The sequence below is a fragment of the Dromiciops gliroides genome, chromosome 2 (assembly GCF_019393635.1).
Source record: "Dromiciops gliroides isolate mDroGli1 chromosome 2, mDroGli1.pri, whole genome shotgun sequence".
In the NCBI taxonomy this organism is placed as follows: domain Eukaryota; kingdom Metazoa; phylum Chordata; class Mammalia; order Microbiotheria; family Microbiotheriidae; genus Dromiciops; species Dromiciops gliroides.
Window position 1 is genome coordinate 158900860 of NC_057862.1, and position 20123 is coordinate 158920982.

The following is a 20123-nucleotide window of genomic DNA, read 5'->3' on the forward strand; positions in this document are numbered from 1 at the left end:
ATCCAGGCCTGAGTTCAAAATCAAGTCTGATTCAAATTGCTCTGGTCCCTCCCCTCCTCTCCAGACCCCACCCTCTACTCCTCCTATGGCCAAGCCCATTGCTTCCCCTGCCTGGGAAGTCCAGAGATCTGATGCACATGCTCAACTTTTTCTACCTGCATTTGCAGCTTCAGGCTCAGCCCTTCCCCAGCCTGGCTGTGCTTCTGAGACAACCTTAGAAAACCCTTTAAATTCCAGATATACTCGTTTTGTTCATAATTTTGCTAACCTGCTTTTGTCTTTAATTAGTAATCTTATAAAGCATTTGTATGGTGAAAAGACTGACAGACAATATAGAGGTGTTAAAGAAGAAAAACTTAAGCTGAATGAGAATGACAATCATCACCATAGTTCAAGACTCCGCTTCTTTTGCCATGGAAGGGTATATATTTTACAGAAATGTAGAAGTAAGCAGCAAGGTATTGATATGAGTATTGGGGATTTTAGATATCGGAATCAAAAGTGTTCTGAATTCACTCAGAGTAATAGTATCAGTTCAGAGGTTACATAGGATTTCTGTGCTATTATATATACATTTTGAAATTAATGGTATGGGTTTATTTTCATAGAGATTTTCATGCTTTTGAGATTGTGTTTTATATTTAGTTTTTAAAACAAGGAGAATATTTGTAAAAGCTTTTTATAGTCATGTGATCAAGTTTATATTTTATAATACTCTTATTAATATTAAGTTCACATTCATTTAGACTTCCTTAGTTTGAATTTCATTGTCTTTTATTGTTCCATGTGTATTTTCTTCTATTCATTTGTCTATCTAATTTTGAAACATTGCAAGATGGTTTTGATTTATTATACAATGTTAATTCTAGGAGTATTGTGCTCCCATATTCTGAGTTGTTTGTTTTTGTTATTTTTTCTCAACTGATTATTTGGTCAAACTCTTTAAAGCATTTCCGTGGCAAATTGGTTGCCATGGCAAGTGTAAATTGATTCTAGAAGTATTATTTTTGATAAGCATATTCCCCAAAAAAAAAAAAAAAAAGAGGGGAACATTTGTAAAAGTTTTCTATTTTCAAAAAAAAAAAGTTCTTTGAGATTCTGTTGTGCTTTAACTTGTATTTAAGTATGTTCTGATTTTTCACAAAAGTAATTGTATACTAAGTAAAAAAAAGGGTATTATTTGAAATTGTTGCATAATTATATATTATATTTTGAGTCAAGATGTATTCACATTTTTTGCAATCATTTATTATCCTCAATTTTAAATCCATATGAGACTTGGATTATGGGAACTTATCATTCAAGACATTAATTGCCTTTATTCTGAGTTATCAGATGCCAGTTGGCCAAGGTGCCATCCAATCACAAGAGGAATACATGCAAGAGCAGACACTGAACTGTCACATGAGGGGAGACATGCATGAAGTCAAGGTATGGCTGAGAGAACGGCTTTTGACAAATGTTGAGGTTGGATTCTCTTGGTTTAATATTTTATTCTCTTTTTCCCCACAATATTGTACAGATGGCTGGAAGTATTCATCCCACCCATCTCACTTCTACACCTGGCTTCTATGCTCCCTCCTATATGCCTGATGCCATGGACCATCTCAATCCCATGCATCTGATTAAGTCTGACTCAGTTTCTTCCAATATGTTCGGTGGCATGGACATATATTCCATCCACCTATTTTAAGCCTGGCATACTGTATGGGCAGTACATATTGCTCAAGTGTGGGAATGCTCATATCCCATCATTTCTCTGTTCTTTTATGGTAACCCCCATAATTATCTCAGGTGCCATGATAAATAACAGTGTTGAATTTGGCCTTGACACCTGTTACCAATTATATTAGATTTTCTAATTTCTCATAATGGCATGAGGATAATTAGGCAGATGATGCAAAAAGTGATGAAACAAAGATAAAAATTATTTTTAAAAATTAATATCGCAGCAATTGTCTTTTCAATTACTCTCCATAAAGGGGGACTATAATAATAATATAATTTTAAAGAATGGTTCAATTTTTGTTTTATTATATGTTTCATGTGTAACAACTAAGATTCTGAATTCCCTTAGACATGTTTTTGAGAACTTTCATTGTTTGATTTGATTATTGACAAAGCTATTTTAAAGTTGTGTTAAGCTCAATTTTGTAGGAAATTTTTCTGGCTGATTACCAGCATCCACACATCAACCCCTGAAAAGACTTCCATTCCACGACTACACCTAGAGGACATCTAAGAAAAGACTTTCAGAGACTTTAAATGAACAGTTTTGATTTGTTGTTTTTGTTGTTTTTTTTCTCTTTCTGTTATAATATACACCATCTGTAACATGTACTCTCTGCAGAGGCCCTCCCTTTGCAAGACTAATGTCAAAGCGTCGGTTCATGAGGACAAAAAAAAAATCGCCCCTCTGGACAAAACTTTCCTCTCTTCCTTTTCTATATTGTTGTTCACATATTATTAGCTAGCAATAGTTATTATATTCTTTTTACTGTTCCGTCAAGGAAACATTTTGTTTCTTGAGGAACAACAGGGGGGACTGTAACGATTGGAATAACGCCACCTGCTGGATACTAACTGTAGAAGAGTTCTGCCCATGAAGCGAAGGTCTTTGAGGGCAAGACCAGGAGTCTTTTCTTCAGGAGTCAGGAAGTGACGCGGACTAGTGGGAGGAGGAAGGAAGAGACTGGCGCTCAGTCTCGCGCTCTTGCCTTTGGACTCTGGTGGAGAGCGGAGCTAGAAATGTGCTCTCCCTTTAATAGATAGGAATCTAGGCCTTTCTCTCTCTCTTTACCAAATTCTTCTTTTCCTTAATAAATGCTTAAAAGTCTAACTCTTGCTAAAGCTTATAATTTATTGGCGACCACTCATTAGATATTTTAGACAGACTAGCTAGAATTTTAGCCCTTAACAACAGTAAAGCAAATCCAATTGAATGAAAAAATAGAGGGCAATGTGAAATATCTCCTTGGAAAAACAGCTGACCTAGAAAACAAATCTAGGAGAGATAATTTGAAAATCATTGGACTACCTGAAAACCATGACCAAAACAAGAGTTTAGACACCATCCTCCAAGAGATTGTGAGGGAAAATTGCCCTAATATTCTAGAAGCAGAAGCTAAAATAGAAATTGAAAGAATCCACCGATCACCTCCTGAAAGAGATCCCAAAAGGAAAACCTCCAGGAATATTATAGCCAAATTCCAGAACTCCCAGGTCAAGGAGAAAATATTGCAAGCAGCTAGAAAAAAGGAATTTAAATACTGTGGAGCTCCAATAAGGATAAAGCAAGATCTAGCAGCTTCTACATTAAAGGACTGGAGGGCATGGAATATGATATTCCAGAGGGCAAAGGAACTGGGACTACAGCCAAAAATCACGTACCCAGCAAAACTAAGCATCATCTTTCAGAGGCAAACATGGAACTTCAAGGAGAAAGAAGACTTTCAGGCATTTGTTATGAAAAGACCTGAACTGAATAGAAAATTTGACTTTCAAATACAAGACCCTGGAGAAGCATAAAAAGATAAACAGGAAAAAGACTTCATGAGGGATATTAAAAGATCAAACTGTTAACATTCCTATATGGGAAGATAATACAGAGGACACAGGTCTGAACTGAATACGAAGGGATGTTATGTTTTGTTCTTTGTGGGGTGTCTTATGTATGGGGCCGGATTTGGGCTTGGGGCCTCCTGGGTCCAGGGCTGGTGCACTGTCCACTGTGCCACCTAACTAACCCATAATGACATCCTTAAAATAGGGTTGAGGGGTAGGAGAAATAGACTGGGGGAGGGGGAAGGGGAGAGATGGTCTGGGGAGAGGTTGTTCACATGAAGGAAACAAGAAAAAAGCTTATGGAGGGGAGGGGAAGAGGGGGAAGGAATTGGGGAGTGATTGAACCTTAATATCATCAGAATTGACTCAAAGAAGGACTAACATACATACTCAAGTGGGTATAGTAATATATTTTGCCCTGAGGGAGGGGAGGGAGATAAGGGGGGGGCGGGGAAGAGGGGAAGGAGGGAAGGGCAGATTCTGGGAGAGAGTAGTAAAAAGCAAAATACTTTCAAGGAAGGTGAAGATGTTTTGCATAACGGCACAAGTATGAAATATTGAATTGCTTGATTTCATAGGGAGGGTTGAGGAGAGAGGGAGGAAGAAAATTTGGAACATAGAATTAGCTCAGAGACCTTAAACTCATCAGAGTTGGCTCCTGGAGGGAATAACATTCACACCCAGTTGGGAGGAGTAATCTATTTAACCTTATAGGAAAGTATGAGGGGAAGAGGATAAGGAAGGAAGGGTGAAAAAAAAGGGAGTGCAGAGTAGAGGAGGGGACAGTCAGAAGTAAAATACTTTTGAGGAGGAATAGTTTAAAAGAAGATAGAAAATAGAGTAAATATCATGGGAAGGGAATAGGATGGAGGGAAATAGTTATGATGACTTTGCTGGGCTAATATGAAGAAAATTCTTTGTCAAGTTTAAGGTACATTATTTAGGTTATGATGAACAGGTTACTATTAGAAAAACCTGGAAAGACCTACATGAACTGAAGCAGAGTGAAATGCACTGTATACAAAATAACAGCAATAGTGTAAAATGATCTGCTGGGAAGCATGTGGTTATTTTCAGCAAGGCAATGGTCCAATATAACCCTGAAGGACTTATGAAAATGGCAACCCATCTACAGAGAAAGAAGTGATAGTATCTGAAAATAGATGGAAACACATTTTTTCTTTTCTTTTTTTTTCTTTTTTGGTGAGGCAATTGGGGTTGGGTGGCTTGCCCGGGGTCATGCGGCTGGTGGGTGTTGGGTGTCTGGGGCCAGATTTGGGCTCGGGTGCTCCTGGTTCCAGGGCCAGTGCTCTGTCCGCTGGCCACCTAGCTGCCCCTGGAAACACATTTTTTAAAAAAATGTTTTTTTTCCCTTTGACAATTCCTTAGTCTGAAGTTTTGGGAGTTTTTTGACTGTTTTTTTCTCACAACCTAGCTAATGTGGGAATGTTTTCCATGACTACTCATGTATAATTTATTTTGAAATGGTTGAGTTCTAATGGGTGGGGGTGGGAAGAGAAGTTGGAACAATTTAAAAAAAAATTGATGTTAAAATTTGTTTTTACATATATTTTAGAAAATAAAATTCTATTAAAAAAAAGACACAATTAATTCTCTCTCTGGGGCAATGAGGGTTAAGTGACTTGCCCAAGGTCACACAGCTAGTGTCAAGTCTGAAGTCGAATTCGAACTCAGGTCCTCCTGAATCCAGAGCTGGTGCTTTATTCACTGTGCCACCTAGCTGTCCCCCACAGCTCATTCTCTATCTTCTTCCTGAAACCTTTCCTTATTCTTCCCAACTGATAGTTTCTTCCATCTCAAACTATATTGTAATTAACTCCTTTGTATTTATATTTTATATATACTTCGTAATCATATTTTGTATACACGTTATAGTTCTTGTTTCCCCCTCTAGAATGTAAGCTTCTTGTGAATAGGGATTATTTTATTTGTTGCCTTTGTTGTTGGTGAGTTTTCATTGAAGAGATAACACATTTCTTTTTTTTTCTTTTTTTAATAGTGAGGCAACGGGGTTAAGTGACTTGCTCAGGGTCACACAGCTAATAAGTGTTAAGTGTCTGAGGCTGGATTTGAACTCAGGTACTCCTGACTCCAGGGCCGGTGCTCTATCCACTGCACCACCTAGCTGCCCGATAACACATTTCTTGTACAAAACTACTAGTCAGAAAAAGATATTGGTAAATTTTACCTAAGAAATGACTGTTGTAGCTACACGTTTAAATCATTGTGGGTCCAGATGTTTTCTCTCCATTTTTATTGTTCAGTCATTTCAGTCTTGTTTGACTCTTTGTGACCCTACTTGGGTTTTTTTTTGGGGGGGGGGCAAAGATATTAGAGTGGATTTCCTTCTCCATCTTATTTTATAGATGAGGAAACTGAGACAAGCTATTTTAACGACTTCCCCAGGGTCACAGAGTTAGGAAGTGTCTGAGGGCCAATTTGAGCTCTTTCTGACTCCAGCTGATAGTAATGAATACTTGTTGAGAGGTTTGGGTCTTCACCACTTAAGGAATATCAAGACATTAAGATCACCAATTGATTACAATTTTTAAAAGGCATTTTATGGGAGTTACAAAAAGTAAGTTATATATAACACCCCTACCCTTTAGGTATTTATAATCTAGATCAGGGATTTTTTAACCTTTTTTTCTAATGTCACAGAGGCCTTTCTTTGATTATCTGGTGAAGTCTATAGACCCCATCTGAGAATAATTTTTAAAAAACTTTACAAGTGAAGGAAAACATATATTTCAGTTAGATATTAGTGAAAATATAAATGTAATTTTTATTCCATTAAAGTTATCAGATACCTCCTTAAAGCTGTCCAATTGATCCCTCAGGTCAAAAAACCCCCGGTTTAGATAGACTCAGAGAATAGAATAGGGAATTATAAAAGGCCTTTGCAGGTCATCTCAAGCAAACCCTTTACAATTAAGAAATCTGAGAATGGTGTACTCTGGGAGTTTGTTCCTTTCCCAAGCAATCATGACTGCTGGTAGTGAAAACATGTGATGAACATGTTACAAAATGCCTTTTTAAAAAAATACTATCGGATGAAAATAATGACTAAGAAAGAACTCTATAAAGCTGGTGGCCTGGCAATAGCAGAATTCCCTTAAAAATTCAAAGGGCGGCTGTGTTTTAACAGTTGGATCCTTTTACCTTGGTTAAAAATATTCATCATATCCAGCTACTTATGTCTCATTCCCTACAGCTTAGTCTAACATGATGGTACTATTCACATTTGATTAGAAATTTGAATTAAATTTACATGACTTTGATTAGACTTTATTAAATTTAAAATAAAATATTTTAAACTTTTCACATGTTATGGTTAAATGAACTGTAAGAATGCCACTTTACTATTAATAATAATAATAATACTCTCCTCAAATTCAACTGCTTCAAGCATAACAAGAATGATTCATCAAAACAGGTACAAAAAATAATTTCTGGATCATAAAATATTGTAGATTATATATTTTTCTATTGAGAAACCATCTAAAAAGTAAACTGTTTCAGAATTTTGGGGAATGTCCAGAGAAAAAAATCAGGGAATTCCTGTTTTAGGGATTGTAACCCATGCATAGAAATGCAAAAAAAAAATAGACTTTCTGGGTTCAAGATCCTGAAGGACCTAAACTGGAATGTAAACTTATTTTCATTGCTTTTGCTTCTTTTGAGGCACAGAAAACCATGCTTAAACATTGTGTGTCTGTTGGCTTTCAATTGAGGTAGTTCTACTGTTGAAAAGACTTTGTATTTATGCCTGATTTGCAGTTTACTGAATTTTATGACATTTGGAGGACTGTTTTTGTGTTTCTGGTTGTGACTGTACAAGTTATTTGACAGTACAGTATTGGTGCCAAAATTAATTTATCATTTTAATACCATGCCAATAACACTATTAAATGGATACTTTACAGAGCTAGAAAAAATAATAATCCATTTGGAGGAACAAAAATTTAGAATATCAAAGGAAATAGTGAATAAAGTATGGAACTGAAAGGGGATGAAAACTTCCAAACCTCAAATTGCATTATAAAGCAAAATCATTGGAACCATGTTGTAATGTTTAAAAAATAGAAAAGTACACGAGTGGAACAAACTAGGGAAGAAATAATCAGAAATAATTGACCTCAATAACCGTGTTTGATAAACCATAAACATAAATTATTTAGGAGAGAACTTATTTGATAAGAAGTCCTGTGAAAACCGACTGATTTAGACCAACATCCTATGCCATGTAACACAATAAATTAAAAATAGATATGTCACCTGGGTATTAAAGATCATACCATTAAAAAAGAGGATAAGTAGATTATATACCTTTCACAGATATGGGCAAGGAATGAATTTTTAATCAAACAAGGGAGAGAGGCAAGTACAAAAGACAAAATACATAATTTTGATTACATGAAATTAAAAAACTTTTAGTGTAAACAAAATCATTGCATCTAGGATAAGAAAGGAGGCCATTGGCTGGGAAGGGACTAAACATGTCTGATAACGCTTTGATATTTGAGGTGTACAGACTAACAAATATGTAAAGCCAAAAGCCATTTCCCAATATAAAAGCACATGAACAGTCCTCAAAAGAAAAACTGCTATATTGAAATAACCTTAAGGTTTTACCTAACAACCAGTAAACTGACAGAGGTTACAAAAGATGGGAACAGTCAGTACTGTACTAAAGAGGGTGTGGATAGACAGGCATACTAAGATACCGTTAATGGAGATGTGAATTGGTAGAACCGTTATAGAAAGCAATTTGGATTTATGCAAAATGGCTAAAATTTCCACACTCTTTACCCAAGTATTTATCTGCTAGCAATATAGTCCTAGCAAGTCATTGACAATAATAAAGTCTCACTATATACCAAAATATTTCCAGCAGCACGTTTTGTAGTAGGAAAGAATTGGAAACAAAGTAGATGCCCATCTACTGGGGGATGGCTAAAGTTGTAAAGTTGTGGTACATAACAGGCAGCTAGGTGGCGTAGTGGGTAGAGTGCTGGACTTGAGAGTGAAGAAGGCATGAATTTAAATTCAGCCTCAGACATTAATGGTGAGAATTGCGAGTCCTCAATTTTTGCCTCTGTTTCCTCATCTATAACGGAAATATAAAACCTATCTCTCGTTTTTTGGATGAGACAATTTTTGTAAAGCGCTTTGCAAGCACAATATGTTAGTTATTATTACTGTTATAATTACAACATGAATGTAATCAGATTATTGCTGTTCTGTAGGAAACCAGGAGCAGGATGACAGTAGAGAAGCATGAAAAAACTTATAAGAATGGATGGAAAAGTGAAGTAAGCAGGTCTAGGAGAACAATATGCATAAAGACTATCAAGATGTAAGTGGGAAATACAGCGACCACCAAAAAATGGAAAACTGAATGTTGTGAACCAGTTTGGCCCCGAAGAAGATATATTAAGTATTGTATCCTCTTTTGCAGAACCATAGGTGTGCATATAACGTCAGACTTTTTTTTTAATGTTACTTAGTTTTGCAGAACTTTTTCTTTCTTATTAAAAAAAAATTCTTTATTATAAGAATAGCTCCCAGGAAAATGGTTGGGGGATGGATGCAGTGAGAAATATAATATATCACTAAAATTTAAGCAAAAAAAGAGTGTCTACGTCACAGTCGGAAAGTGGGAAGCGGTCCATACCGCATTCACTACTGTCCCATTTTAACCAAGCATGAATGCTTGCTTAAAAAAAAAAAAGGCAAATCAGGAGGCCTCTGTGGCTTTAAGGCGGAGGAGGGCACTCTTTCGCAGCGTGCACCGCTCTGGAGCCACTGCTCCGGGGGGTAGGGGGAAGGGCCAGCAGAGACCCCGCCTCTCTAGGGGAGGGACAACGTCGGCGAGTGAGAACCTGGTTTGGGGTTGGGAAATAGGAAACCGCGGCGGTGGTCCGTGTAGTCAAAGGAGCGCGCGTCACGCGGGGCAGCAGAGGGAGGGGGGGGGAGGGAACGGGTGCGGCCCCACGGTGCCCGTTGGCCGCCCGCGCGTCACGTGGTGAGGAAGGAGGCGGAGGTCGAGGGCTCGGGGGGAGGGGGCAGAGGAGGGAAGCAGAGGAGGGAAAAAGGGAGGGAGGGAAGGAAAACGGAGAAGGAAGGAAACAAGGAAGTGTGGGGGGGGAGGGAGGTCCCTGTTTTGGAGGTGCTGGGAGCGCTGCCGGCCGCTGAAGTAGAGCTAGAAGGAGGTGCTTGGCGGCTCCAGCGGCCGGGGGAGGGTCCCGGGTTCCCGCGGAGGCTCCGGACCAAGCCCCTTCAGTTTCTCCCTCCGGATCAATGTGCTGTTGTTAACCCGTGAGGAGGCGGCGGCGGGGCCTGGGCTAGCGGCGGCGGCGGAGGCAGCGGCGGCGGAAGATGGTGTTGCTGAGAGTGTTAATTCTGCTTCTCTCCTGGGCGGCGGGGCTCGGAGGTGAGGCACGGCGGCGCCGGGGGGGCTCCAGGCCCGCGGGCCGGGGGCTCCGGAGGCACTCCTCCTGTGCTCTGCCCTCCCCCTCCCCATTGTCCCTCGCGCCCGGAGCCCGCGGGTTCCCTCCCGTCCGGGGCGGGCCGGCGCGGCCCCCTCCGTCCTCCCCGCCTCCTGCGGCCGAGACGGCGAGGGGAGCACGGGTGCCCAGCCGAATCCCCGTGGAAGAGGAGGCGGTACGGGGAAGGGGGTCTTCCACCCCGGTCCTCTCTCGGGTGTGTCGGGGTGGAGGTGGGGCGTTCAGCCCGTGCGAATCGGGATCCCACCGGGGGAGTGAGGGGGCCGGCGGGTGGTGGGGGCGGCACTTGCCTTTGCCTTTTTTGCCTCCTGGTCTGGAGGGGGGACCCGAGGGAGGCAAACCCTGGAGAGCCCCCCTCTTGGGGAGGCCCGAGAGCGCTGCCCCCACCTCTCTCTCGCCCTGCTTGGCTCTTGTTTCACTCTTTCCCCTCTTCCCCAACCTTGGAGCTGTGTGTGATGTCTCTGGCTGGCGGTTTTCGGAGTCCGCCCCGCCGGCGGCCGCGGGCCGCGGAGACTGGTGGGAAGTTCAGCTGTTTGCCTGGCCTCTCGTATTGTTCTGGACTTGGCGCCGAGGTCCAGACCCACCTCATTGTGCCTGGAGGCCGCACTTTGGGAGCAAAGTAACCAACTGCCATTTCTTGCCCCCTCTTCTTCTTTTCTTTTCTTTTTCTTTTTTTTTTAACTTGCGTTGAGTAGCCTCGGGGTGCGGGATGGTTCCTTGCTTTGGTGTGGAAGAACAATCTTAGCCTATCGGAGACTTCTAATAGAGAAACATTGACCAAGCAACCCGTACACACGCTGGGACTTAGGATCTTGTTATGTGGTCAGCTTCTCTGGCTGAGGGGAAGGGGTTTGGTTGGAAAGGAATTTGTAAAGCTGCAGTTTTGTGTTTGGGGGTTTCTCAGTTTCCTCGAACCAAAATTCTGGCTCATTCCTAGAGGGAGGGCCTCTGGGTGACACAACTTGAGTAACTTTTTCCCTAGTTGTAAATTGTAGACGACAGTTTCCCCAAACTCAGGGTGGAGTAGGAAGATAGAGGTTGAATAGCTTGCCACAGAAGTTATAGACCATTTTTCCCCCCTCTTCCAACTAGAATTGTACTTTTAGGAGCACTAAATTATGGTTCTAGATGGGTATGGAATTCGTTTTTATCCGTCTTGGTGTTTGTGTGTAAAGGACTCTTTGGGAAGCTTTCCCTCTTTGCAAAATGTTTTTAGAAACATTAGATCGTTGGGACATTTTTCCATAAATGCTTTGGTTTAATAGAGTGTACAGTGATATAAGAAATTACCTGGCATGTTGCCTCAAACATCTTGCTTATGCTTTTAGTCAGTGGAGACTTCACTTATTAATACATAAGTAACAGTGGTCAAACGTTTTGTCTAAGAATCGAAAGGATTTATTTTAGACCTGGATTGGGAAGGTATTTTTAGAGGCTAGAATTTTTAAAATTCTGTGTCTTCATATTCAGAACTAGGATTTTAGGGAAAATTAAAAATTTCAGGTAGGATTTTGTTTTAATATTGAGTATAAGAACTAACTCTGATATGAAATTTAACTTGTTAGCATTAAAAGTGTTTAATGAAATACGAGGTTTCTAAGGTCCCTTCCTGTTCTAAAAATGTGCTTCCTACTATGATTCTAGACAGTCACATCTTTTCTGTTAATTTTCACAATTTGTATTTTTGGGGAGGTTGTAAGAATTAAGTCAACATGTAGGGTACTATGAAGTTTCCGTGAAGTTATTACTATGTATGTTATTAGCAAAAGTTCCATTTTTAAAAAAAAGAAAAATAAAAAGCATGTATGAGAATGTGGAGTTTGATACATATACACTGAATGGGAAAGGGTCAGTTAAATCATGATCATCACAAACAAGATCTTGACTTTAAAGAATTAATTTCCAGGGGCAGCTAGGTGGTGCAGTGGATAGAGCACCGGCCCTGGAGTCAGGAGTACCTGAGTTCAAATCCGGCCTCAGACACTTAACACTTACTAGCTGTGTGACCCTGGGCAAGTCACTTAACTCTAATTGCTTCACTAAAAAAAAAAAAAGAATTAATTTCCATATCAGTGACCTCACTTGTTCTTTCTTCATCTGTTAATTTAGGTGTTTGTTTACTCTCTGAGTTTTTTTTTTTAATTGACATTTCCTCCCATATTAATAATATTGCTACTTTTCACTTTAAAATTGGCATCAAGTTAATGCTTCTTGGGCAAATAATACTTTTTAGAAGTATGCTTCTAGGGGGCAGGTAGGTGGCAGTGGATAAAGCACTGGCCCTGGATTCAGGGGGACCCGAGTTCAAATGTGGCCTCAAACACTTGACACTTACTAGCTGTGTGACCCTGGGCAAGTCACTTAACCCTCATTGCCCTTCAAAAAAAAAGTAGGCTTTTAGAAATAATACTTAAACCACCGTTGGCCTCAGTTTTCTCAGCTGTAATATGGAGATAATAACAACACCCACTTCCCACAGTTGTTAGGAGAATCAGATTAATATTTGAAAAGCTGAGGTGCTAAATAAATACTAGCTATTATTATTAGAATACTCTTCTGTGATGGTTTAAAATAATGGTATTTTCAGGTATTTTTTATCCTAGCTAATAAAGGTCTAAAAGCATGTAATGTTTTATAATCTATTCAAAATGTTAATATCTTATTTTAGCAAAATTTTTTTTTAAGAAAGCAATTTGTAAGTGTGGTTAATGGAAAAAGTAGTTCACTTGGAATGAGCAGAGACTTGCCAAGTAAATTGGATATTTCCTGGTTGTGTGACTTGGGGTAGGCCATTTAACTAATCCCTGAGACAAGATTTCCTACTTTATTAGGGAAGAGGAGGAAGAGAATTCTACATGAAAAGTGCTATGAAAGAGTATTGGTCCTGGAGTTGAAATCCGGCCTCAGACTCTTGGCACTTCCTAGCTGTGTGACCCTGGGCAAGTCATTTAACTCCAATTGCCTCACACCCCTGCCCCCTTCCCCCCACAAAGTGCTATGAAAATGATAAATACTTCTACACTTCAAGGATCTCTGATATCATCTTCAAAAAATTAAGATAGCTTTTGAGCATTGAGGGGTAGTTAGATTTTTAAAAAAGTGTTTTAAAATTAAAATTCTTTAAACATTATGAATTTAAATATTAACAAATGTGAATATTTCAGTATACAAAGATGAGAACAAGGATTGTATGTGAAAACCACATAATTTTTAAAGTATATGTTAAATTAACAATTTGTTTCTTCTGAACTTCTCTCTTGTGTATTTTAAAATGTTTCATTGATGCTCTTTTCTTTCATTTATATCCCTATTCACTAACTCACCCTCCCTTCTATTAAATATAGTTGACAAAGCAAATATAATCAAGTAAAATAAATCAATACATTGTCACTGAAAATGTTTGTCTTATTCTGTACCTCTACTTCCCCTCTCTGCGAAGAATTGAGAAACTGCTCCTCATCTTAGAAAGTCCCTATTGGTAACAGAATTGATCAGCTAACTGAAGTCTTTCGTAGTTTCTATACATTACTGTCGTGCTCATTTTTTATACATGGTTCTCTTATACATGATGGTGCTGCTTATTTTGTTGTTCAGTGCTGTCTGATTCTTCCTGACCCTGTATACCATAGTGCACCAATACCGTCCATTGTGGTTTTCTTGGCAGAGATACTGGAGTGGTTTGCCCTTTGTTGCTTCTCCAGTGGATTAAGGCAAAGAAAGGTTAAGTGACTTCTCCAGAGTCATAGAGCTAGTAAGTATCTGAGACCTAATTTGAATTCGGGTCTTAACTGACTCCAGTGTTCTGAGACATTTAGCTGCTTCCTCTGCTCACTTTTCTCTGCCTCAGGTTGTATGAATCTTAGCAGTTTTTTTCTGAATCTGTCATTTCTTAGAGTACTATTATATCACATTGCTTTCATGGTACCAAATTTTGCTCAGCTATTCCCAAATTTGTGGGCTCTCTCTTTGTTTCTGTTTTTTTTTTTTTTTTGCTACAACAAAAAAGTGCTGCTATAAATATTTTTCATACTTAAGTCTTTTCCCTTTGTCTGTGATTTCTCCGGGTATATATATTCAATAATGTTATCAACTTGTCAAAGGGTATATAGAGTGTAGTTACTATTTGAATATATTTCCAAATTGCTTTTAAGAATAGTTGGGGGGCGGCTAGGTGGCGCAGTGGATAAAGCACTGGCCCTGGATTCAGGAGTACCTGAGTTCAAATCCGGCCTCAGACACTTAACACTTACTAGCTGTGTGACCCTGGGCAAGTCATTTAACCCCATTGCCCTGTAAAAAAACAAAACAAAACAAAAAAGAATAGTTGGGACAGGGTGGCGCAGTTGAATAGAGTACTGGCTGTGGAGTCAGGAGTACCTGAGTTCAAATGTGGCCTCAGACACTTGACACTAGCTGTGTGACCCTGGGCAAATCACTTAACCCTCATTGCCCTGCACAAAACAACAACAAAAAACTTCAAGAATAGTTGGACCAATTCACATCTCCCCCAACAATGCAATAGTGTGCCTATCTGTGCACAGCCCCTCAAATAATGATCATTTTCATTTTTTGGTTATCTTTCCCAATCTGATAAGTATGAGGTATGAGTTGCTTTAATTTGCATTGTGATTTGTAGTATTTTAAAATATGATTGTTGATAGCTTGCATTTTCTTCATTTGAATTCTGCTTATTCCATCCTTTGACCACATATTTTTTGGGAAATGCCACTTGTTATATTTTTATCAGTTCTCTTCATTTCTTGGATATCAGACCTTCATCCCAGAAATTTGTCATAGACTCCTCCTCTCGTGGTTCTCAGGGAATTGATTTTGCTTGTACAAAAGCTTTTCAATTTTGTGTAATCAGAATTATCTCCTTTATTTTCTGTCATCAGCTGTTATACTTTAATTACTAATTCTTGTGGGGGAGGGGAGTTTGGGATGTGGGGCAGTTTTATTATCCTGCAACCAGTCTGGTATGGTTCTGTTCCTTTCCCTACTATAGGCATGAAGTCAATTACTTTTCTGGTTTGGTTGGACCTGCCAGAGCTTTTACTTTGCTGGCATAGTCTTTGAAAATCAAGCCTTATTTCTGCTATGTGTGTAGGCTTATTCCATTAAATAATAATTAGCAATTCCTCCCCCTCCCCCCATCCCTCATCCCCTGCAGTTCTTTGGGAGACAGAAAAGAGAGAGAAGCTTATAGTGTCATAAAGCTTAATCTTTCAGAAGCTTAGATAGTTTTTGTGGCTGTCCTCAGACAGACAGATTCCATAGAAGTCCTTTGGCAGAACAGACCTGTATTTGCATGAACCCCCTGCAACATCTTTCACATAATTGTTTGTTTTCCTTTGGTACTACAACAAAAGTTACTTGGGTTTATTCTGACTAGCAATATATTGAAGAAGAATGTTAACATTTTTGTGATTTATAGAGTCCTTATGGCAATTCAACATTTTTATTAAATGCTTACTATTTATTAGGTACAAATATAAAAAAGTAAAGCAGACTCTGTTCTCAAGGAGCATACATTCTTGTGGGTTTCTGTAATGTGTACATAGATAAGATACATATTATAAAATAAGACTAGGAGGAGGAGAGCACTAGGAACAGGGGATCATGAATGGTGGATCAGAAAGTAGCACTTGAGCTGAGCTTTAAAGGAAGTTGGGGATTCTGAAAGGTAGAGATGAGGAGGGCATGCCAAGACAGGAAGACAGCAGATAAGAAAGCTGAGATGGGGGCCAGTTATTAGGCATATTTGGTTAAAGCATAGAATGCATAAAGGAGAGTAGTCTGGAAAGTTAGTTTGAAGTCAGGTTTTAAAGGGCTTTAAAAACTAAGGTGAGTTCATTTTTTAATCTTAGAGAATAAGAAGTTACTAAAGAGTTGGGGAATTACATGGTCAGGCCTATATTTTGGAAATATTTTGCCATTACTATTTGTAATATTATTGGTATTCAGAATATTTAATGTTAATATTTTAATGCATGACATTAATATTTGGCATACTAATTTGGAAGAATATTTTATTTGCTTAGATTTCTAAACTATCTAAATTTTTAAGTGTGGTGGTTAATTGATTCACCAATGTTTGGTTTGCTGATTTCATATATAAACACTGTTTAAAAGTTATCTACCTTGGTGTTTCAAAACTACTCAGTTTTGCTTTGGTACTTAACTTATTCTTTTTTTTTAAATTATGAAAGTATTTTATTCTTTTCCAGTTACATGTAGAGATCGTTTTCAACATTTGGTTGGTTTTTTTTTTTTTGGTGGGGCAATGAGGGTTAAGTGACTTGCCCAGGGTCACACAGCTAGTAAGTGTCAAGTGTCTGAGGCCGGATTTGAACTCAGGACCTCCTGAATACAGGTCCAGTGCTTTATCTACTGTGCCACCTAGCTGCCCCCTCAACATTTGTTTTTTTTTTTTTTTTAGGCAATGGGGGTCAAGTGACTTGCCCACGGTCACACAGCTAGTAAGTATCAAGTGTCTGAGGCCGGATTTGAACTCAGGTACTCCTGAATCCAGGGCCGGTGCTTTAACCACTGTGCCATCTAGCTGCCCCCTCAACATTTGTTTTTATAAGATTACTAGTTTCAAATTTTTTCCCTCCCTCCCCAAGACAGCTGGTAATCTGATATAGGTTATATATGTACAATAACATCAAACATATTTCTGCATTAGTCATGTTATAAGAGAAGAATCAGAGTAAAAAGAAATAACCTTAAAGAAAAAACCATCACCAAAAACAAAAGAAATAATGTGGTTCAATATGCATCTATATTTCACAGTTCTTTTTTTCTGGATTTGGAGAGCCTTTTCCATCATGAGTCCTTTGGAATTATATTGTACCGTTGTATTGCTGAGAAGAATCAAGTCTTACCACAGTTGATCAACACATAATGTTGATCATACTGTGTACAATGTTCTCCTGGTTCTGCTCATCTCACTCATCAGTTCATGCAAGTCCTTTCAGGTTTCTCTGAACTCCTCCTGCGCATCATTTCTTACAGCACAGTAGAATTCCATTACATTCATATACCACAACTTGTTCAGCCATTCCCCAATTGATGGGCAGCCCCTCAATTTCCAATTCCTTGCCACCACAAAAAGAGCTGCCATGAATATTTTTGTACATGTGGGTCCTTTTCCCTTTTTTATGATCTCTTTGGGAAAAAGACCCAATGGTGATATTGCTGGGTCAAAGGGTATGCACAGCTTTATAGCCCTTTGGGCATAATTCCAAATTGCTCTCCAGAATGGTTGGATCAGTTCACAGCTCCACCAACAATGCATTAGTTTTCCTACAGCTTCTGCAACATTTATTATTTTCCTTTTTTTGTCATATTAGCCAATCTGATAGGTGTCAGGTGGTACCTTAGAGTTGGTTTGATTTGCATCTCTAATCAATAGTGATTTAGAGCATTTTTTCATATGGAAAACTGCCAGTTCATATTCTTTGACCATTTCTCAATTGGAGAATGACTTGGATTCTTATAAATTTGATTTAGTTCTTGATATATTTTAGAAATAAGGCCTTTATCAGAAGTACTGTCTATAAAAATTGTTTCAGTACTTAACTTATTCTAAAGACATCATTGCGTTTGGTTTTTGTTCTATAGGCTTTGCAGCAACTTTTGGTTCTAAGCAAGTTTTGTTCTTTAAGACCAATTGTTCCACAGTTAATTCAGTTTGCTAGAGGAATCAGAGGGAAGAGACCCCTGGCTTCCTTTCAGCAGCTGACAGAGGTGATGGAGGAGGCTAAAAGGTTATCAAACTCAATTGTGAAGTGTTCATTTTATTTCAAGCTATTTCTACCCTTGAAAGGGGCAGCATGGTATAATGGATAGGGAGCTGTCTTTTAAGGCAGCAAGACCTGGGTTCAGGTCTCACGTGGATAGTACTGTACTGGCTAGGCAACTCTTTTCAGGCTGTAAGGTATAGAGAAGGTGCTCATCAGCATTGGTAGAGTTTCTTCCACCAAGAGTTGCCTATACCAGTGATACCACACTTGAGTCCCTATTTCCAAAGATAAGAAGCTTCTATTTTATGTGTTCTCTGGTGTGTGTGTGTGTACATAGTATGAATTAGGGGGCATAATAAGCAGTCATGTAGCTAGGTGGTACAAAGCATAGAACCCGTGGCCTGCAGTTAAGGAAGACCTGAGTTTAAATTCTGCCTTAGAGCAAAGCTTAAACTGTGGGTTGCAGCCCCATATGGGGTCACAAAAAATTTGGCAACAGTAAAAGGTTATGTATACCTGTTTTATATATCTATATACTTGGGGTTGCATTAAAATTTCTCTGGTGTAGGGGCAGTTGGTGGCGCAGTGGATAGAGCATGGGCCCTGGAGTCAGGAGTACCTGAGTTCAAATCCAGCCTAAGACACTTAACACTTACTAGCTGTGTGACCCTGGGCAAGTCACTTAACCCCAATTGCCTCACTAAATTAAAAAAGAAATGTAAAGAAAAAACAATTTCTCTGGTGTAAAGGGGTATCAAGTGGAAAGAGTTTAAGAAGCTCTGCCTTAGAGGATTACTAATAGTGTGGCCCTGGGCAAGTCACTTAACTTGTTTGCATCAGTTTCCTCATTTGTGAAATGGAGATAAGAATAGCACTTGCCTTCTATAGTTTTTGTGAGGATTTCTCATCTCCTCTCTTCTCCCGGGCAATGAGGGTTAAATGATTTGCTCAGGGTTACACAGCTAGTAAGTGACAAGTGGCTGAGGCTATATTTGAACTCAGGTCCTCCTGACTCCAGGATCAGTGCTTCATCCACTGTGTCACCTAGCTGCCCCAGAGGATTTTCAAATGAGATAATAATTATAAAGCACACAGTACTTGGCACATTGTAAATATTAGTTGTTATTATTATTACTATTATTAGATAGCATTCTGAATTGCCCGTGACCTTTGTTATATTTTGATTAAGATCTTCAGGGTTGCAGGTTCTAAATTAATTTGGCCTGACATAAGCCTTTGTTTTATAATTTAAGTGGATGTTCTTTGGCGAAGTGACCTCAGAATCTTTAGGGGTTTTTTGGCGTGGCAGTGAGGGTTAAGTGACTTGCCCAGGGTCACACAGCTAGTAAGTATCAAGTGTATGAGGTTAGATTTGAACTCAGGTCCTCCTGAATCCAGGGCCTGTGCTTTATCCACTGGGCCACCTAGCTGCCCCATAATCTTTAGTTTTATTCAAAAATAGTTTTTTTCATTCTTTTGATTTTGATGTATTGTTTCTTGACATCTAATAAAGTGAACTTTTCTACCTACTTTTCATTTGGTCACTTTTACTTTGTGTGTGTGTATGTGTGTGTGTGTGTTTGTTCACTGGAGCATTTCATTTGTATGTATGTTTTACACCCTTAGAAAAAGAATCCCAGGATTTTTCCTCCTGTGTGTTTTCATCTCATGGTCCATGATGCCAGCTGAGATTGTAAGCCCAATGAACCCAAACTGACAGGATGGTAGTAGATTATTCTGCCACTTTTCCAGATCTTTCAGTTGAACATCAAATCTGGGGCTGATTACACCACACTTGTTTTATCTGCCTGTGAGGTTCACAACAATTTTTCCTGCGCTGTGATCATCCATCATCTCAAATTTGCCAATATAACTGTGCTTCATCATCACAGTTAAGAATCTGATGATTACTTTAGAGCATGGCCTAATGAGAACCTGGAGTTTTCCTTGTTTTTTTCCTTCATTGTTTTGAGAGCATCTGCCAGGACATTCATGTGTACCATGGTAATGGACTGTAAGATGGCGGAAAGAGCCACTTCTACGTGTGTGGGTTTTTTTTTTGGGGGGGGGTGAGGCAGTTGGGGTTAAGTGACTTGCCCAGGGTCACACAGCTAGTAAGTGTCAAGGGTCTGAGGCTGGCTTTGAACTCAGGTCCTCCTTAATCCAGGTCCGGTGCTCTATCCACTGTGCCACCTAGCTGCCCCCACTTCTATGTTTTAAGGAGTTCCTTTTCTTCGATGAATTTTTGTGCCTCTTTTTCCATTTGGCCAATTCTACTTTT

At 39.2% G+C, this 20123-nt stretch overlaps 1 protein-coding gene across 1 annotated transcript in view; it reads left to right on the top strand.

Moving 5' to 3' along the window:
* The first annotated feature begins 9668 nt into the window (after window positions 1–9668).
* ADAM10 (ADAM metallopeptidase domain 10) overlaps window positions 9669–20123 on the top strand; it is a 170998-nt gene continuing 160543 nt past the window's right edge. Inside the window, 1 exon segment of the mRNA XM_043986216.1 lies at window positions 9669–10021. Within this exon segment, the coding sequence (XP_043842151.1) occupies window positions 9967–10021 (55 nt within the window). The 5' untranslated portion in view covers window positions 9669–9966.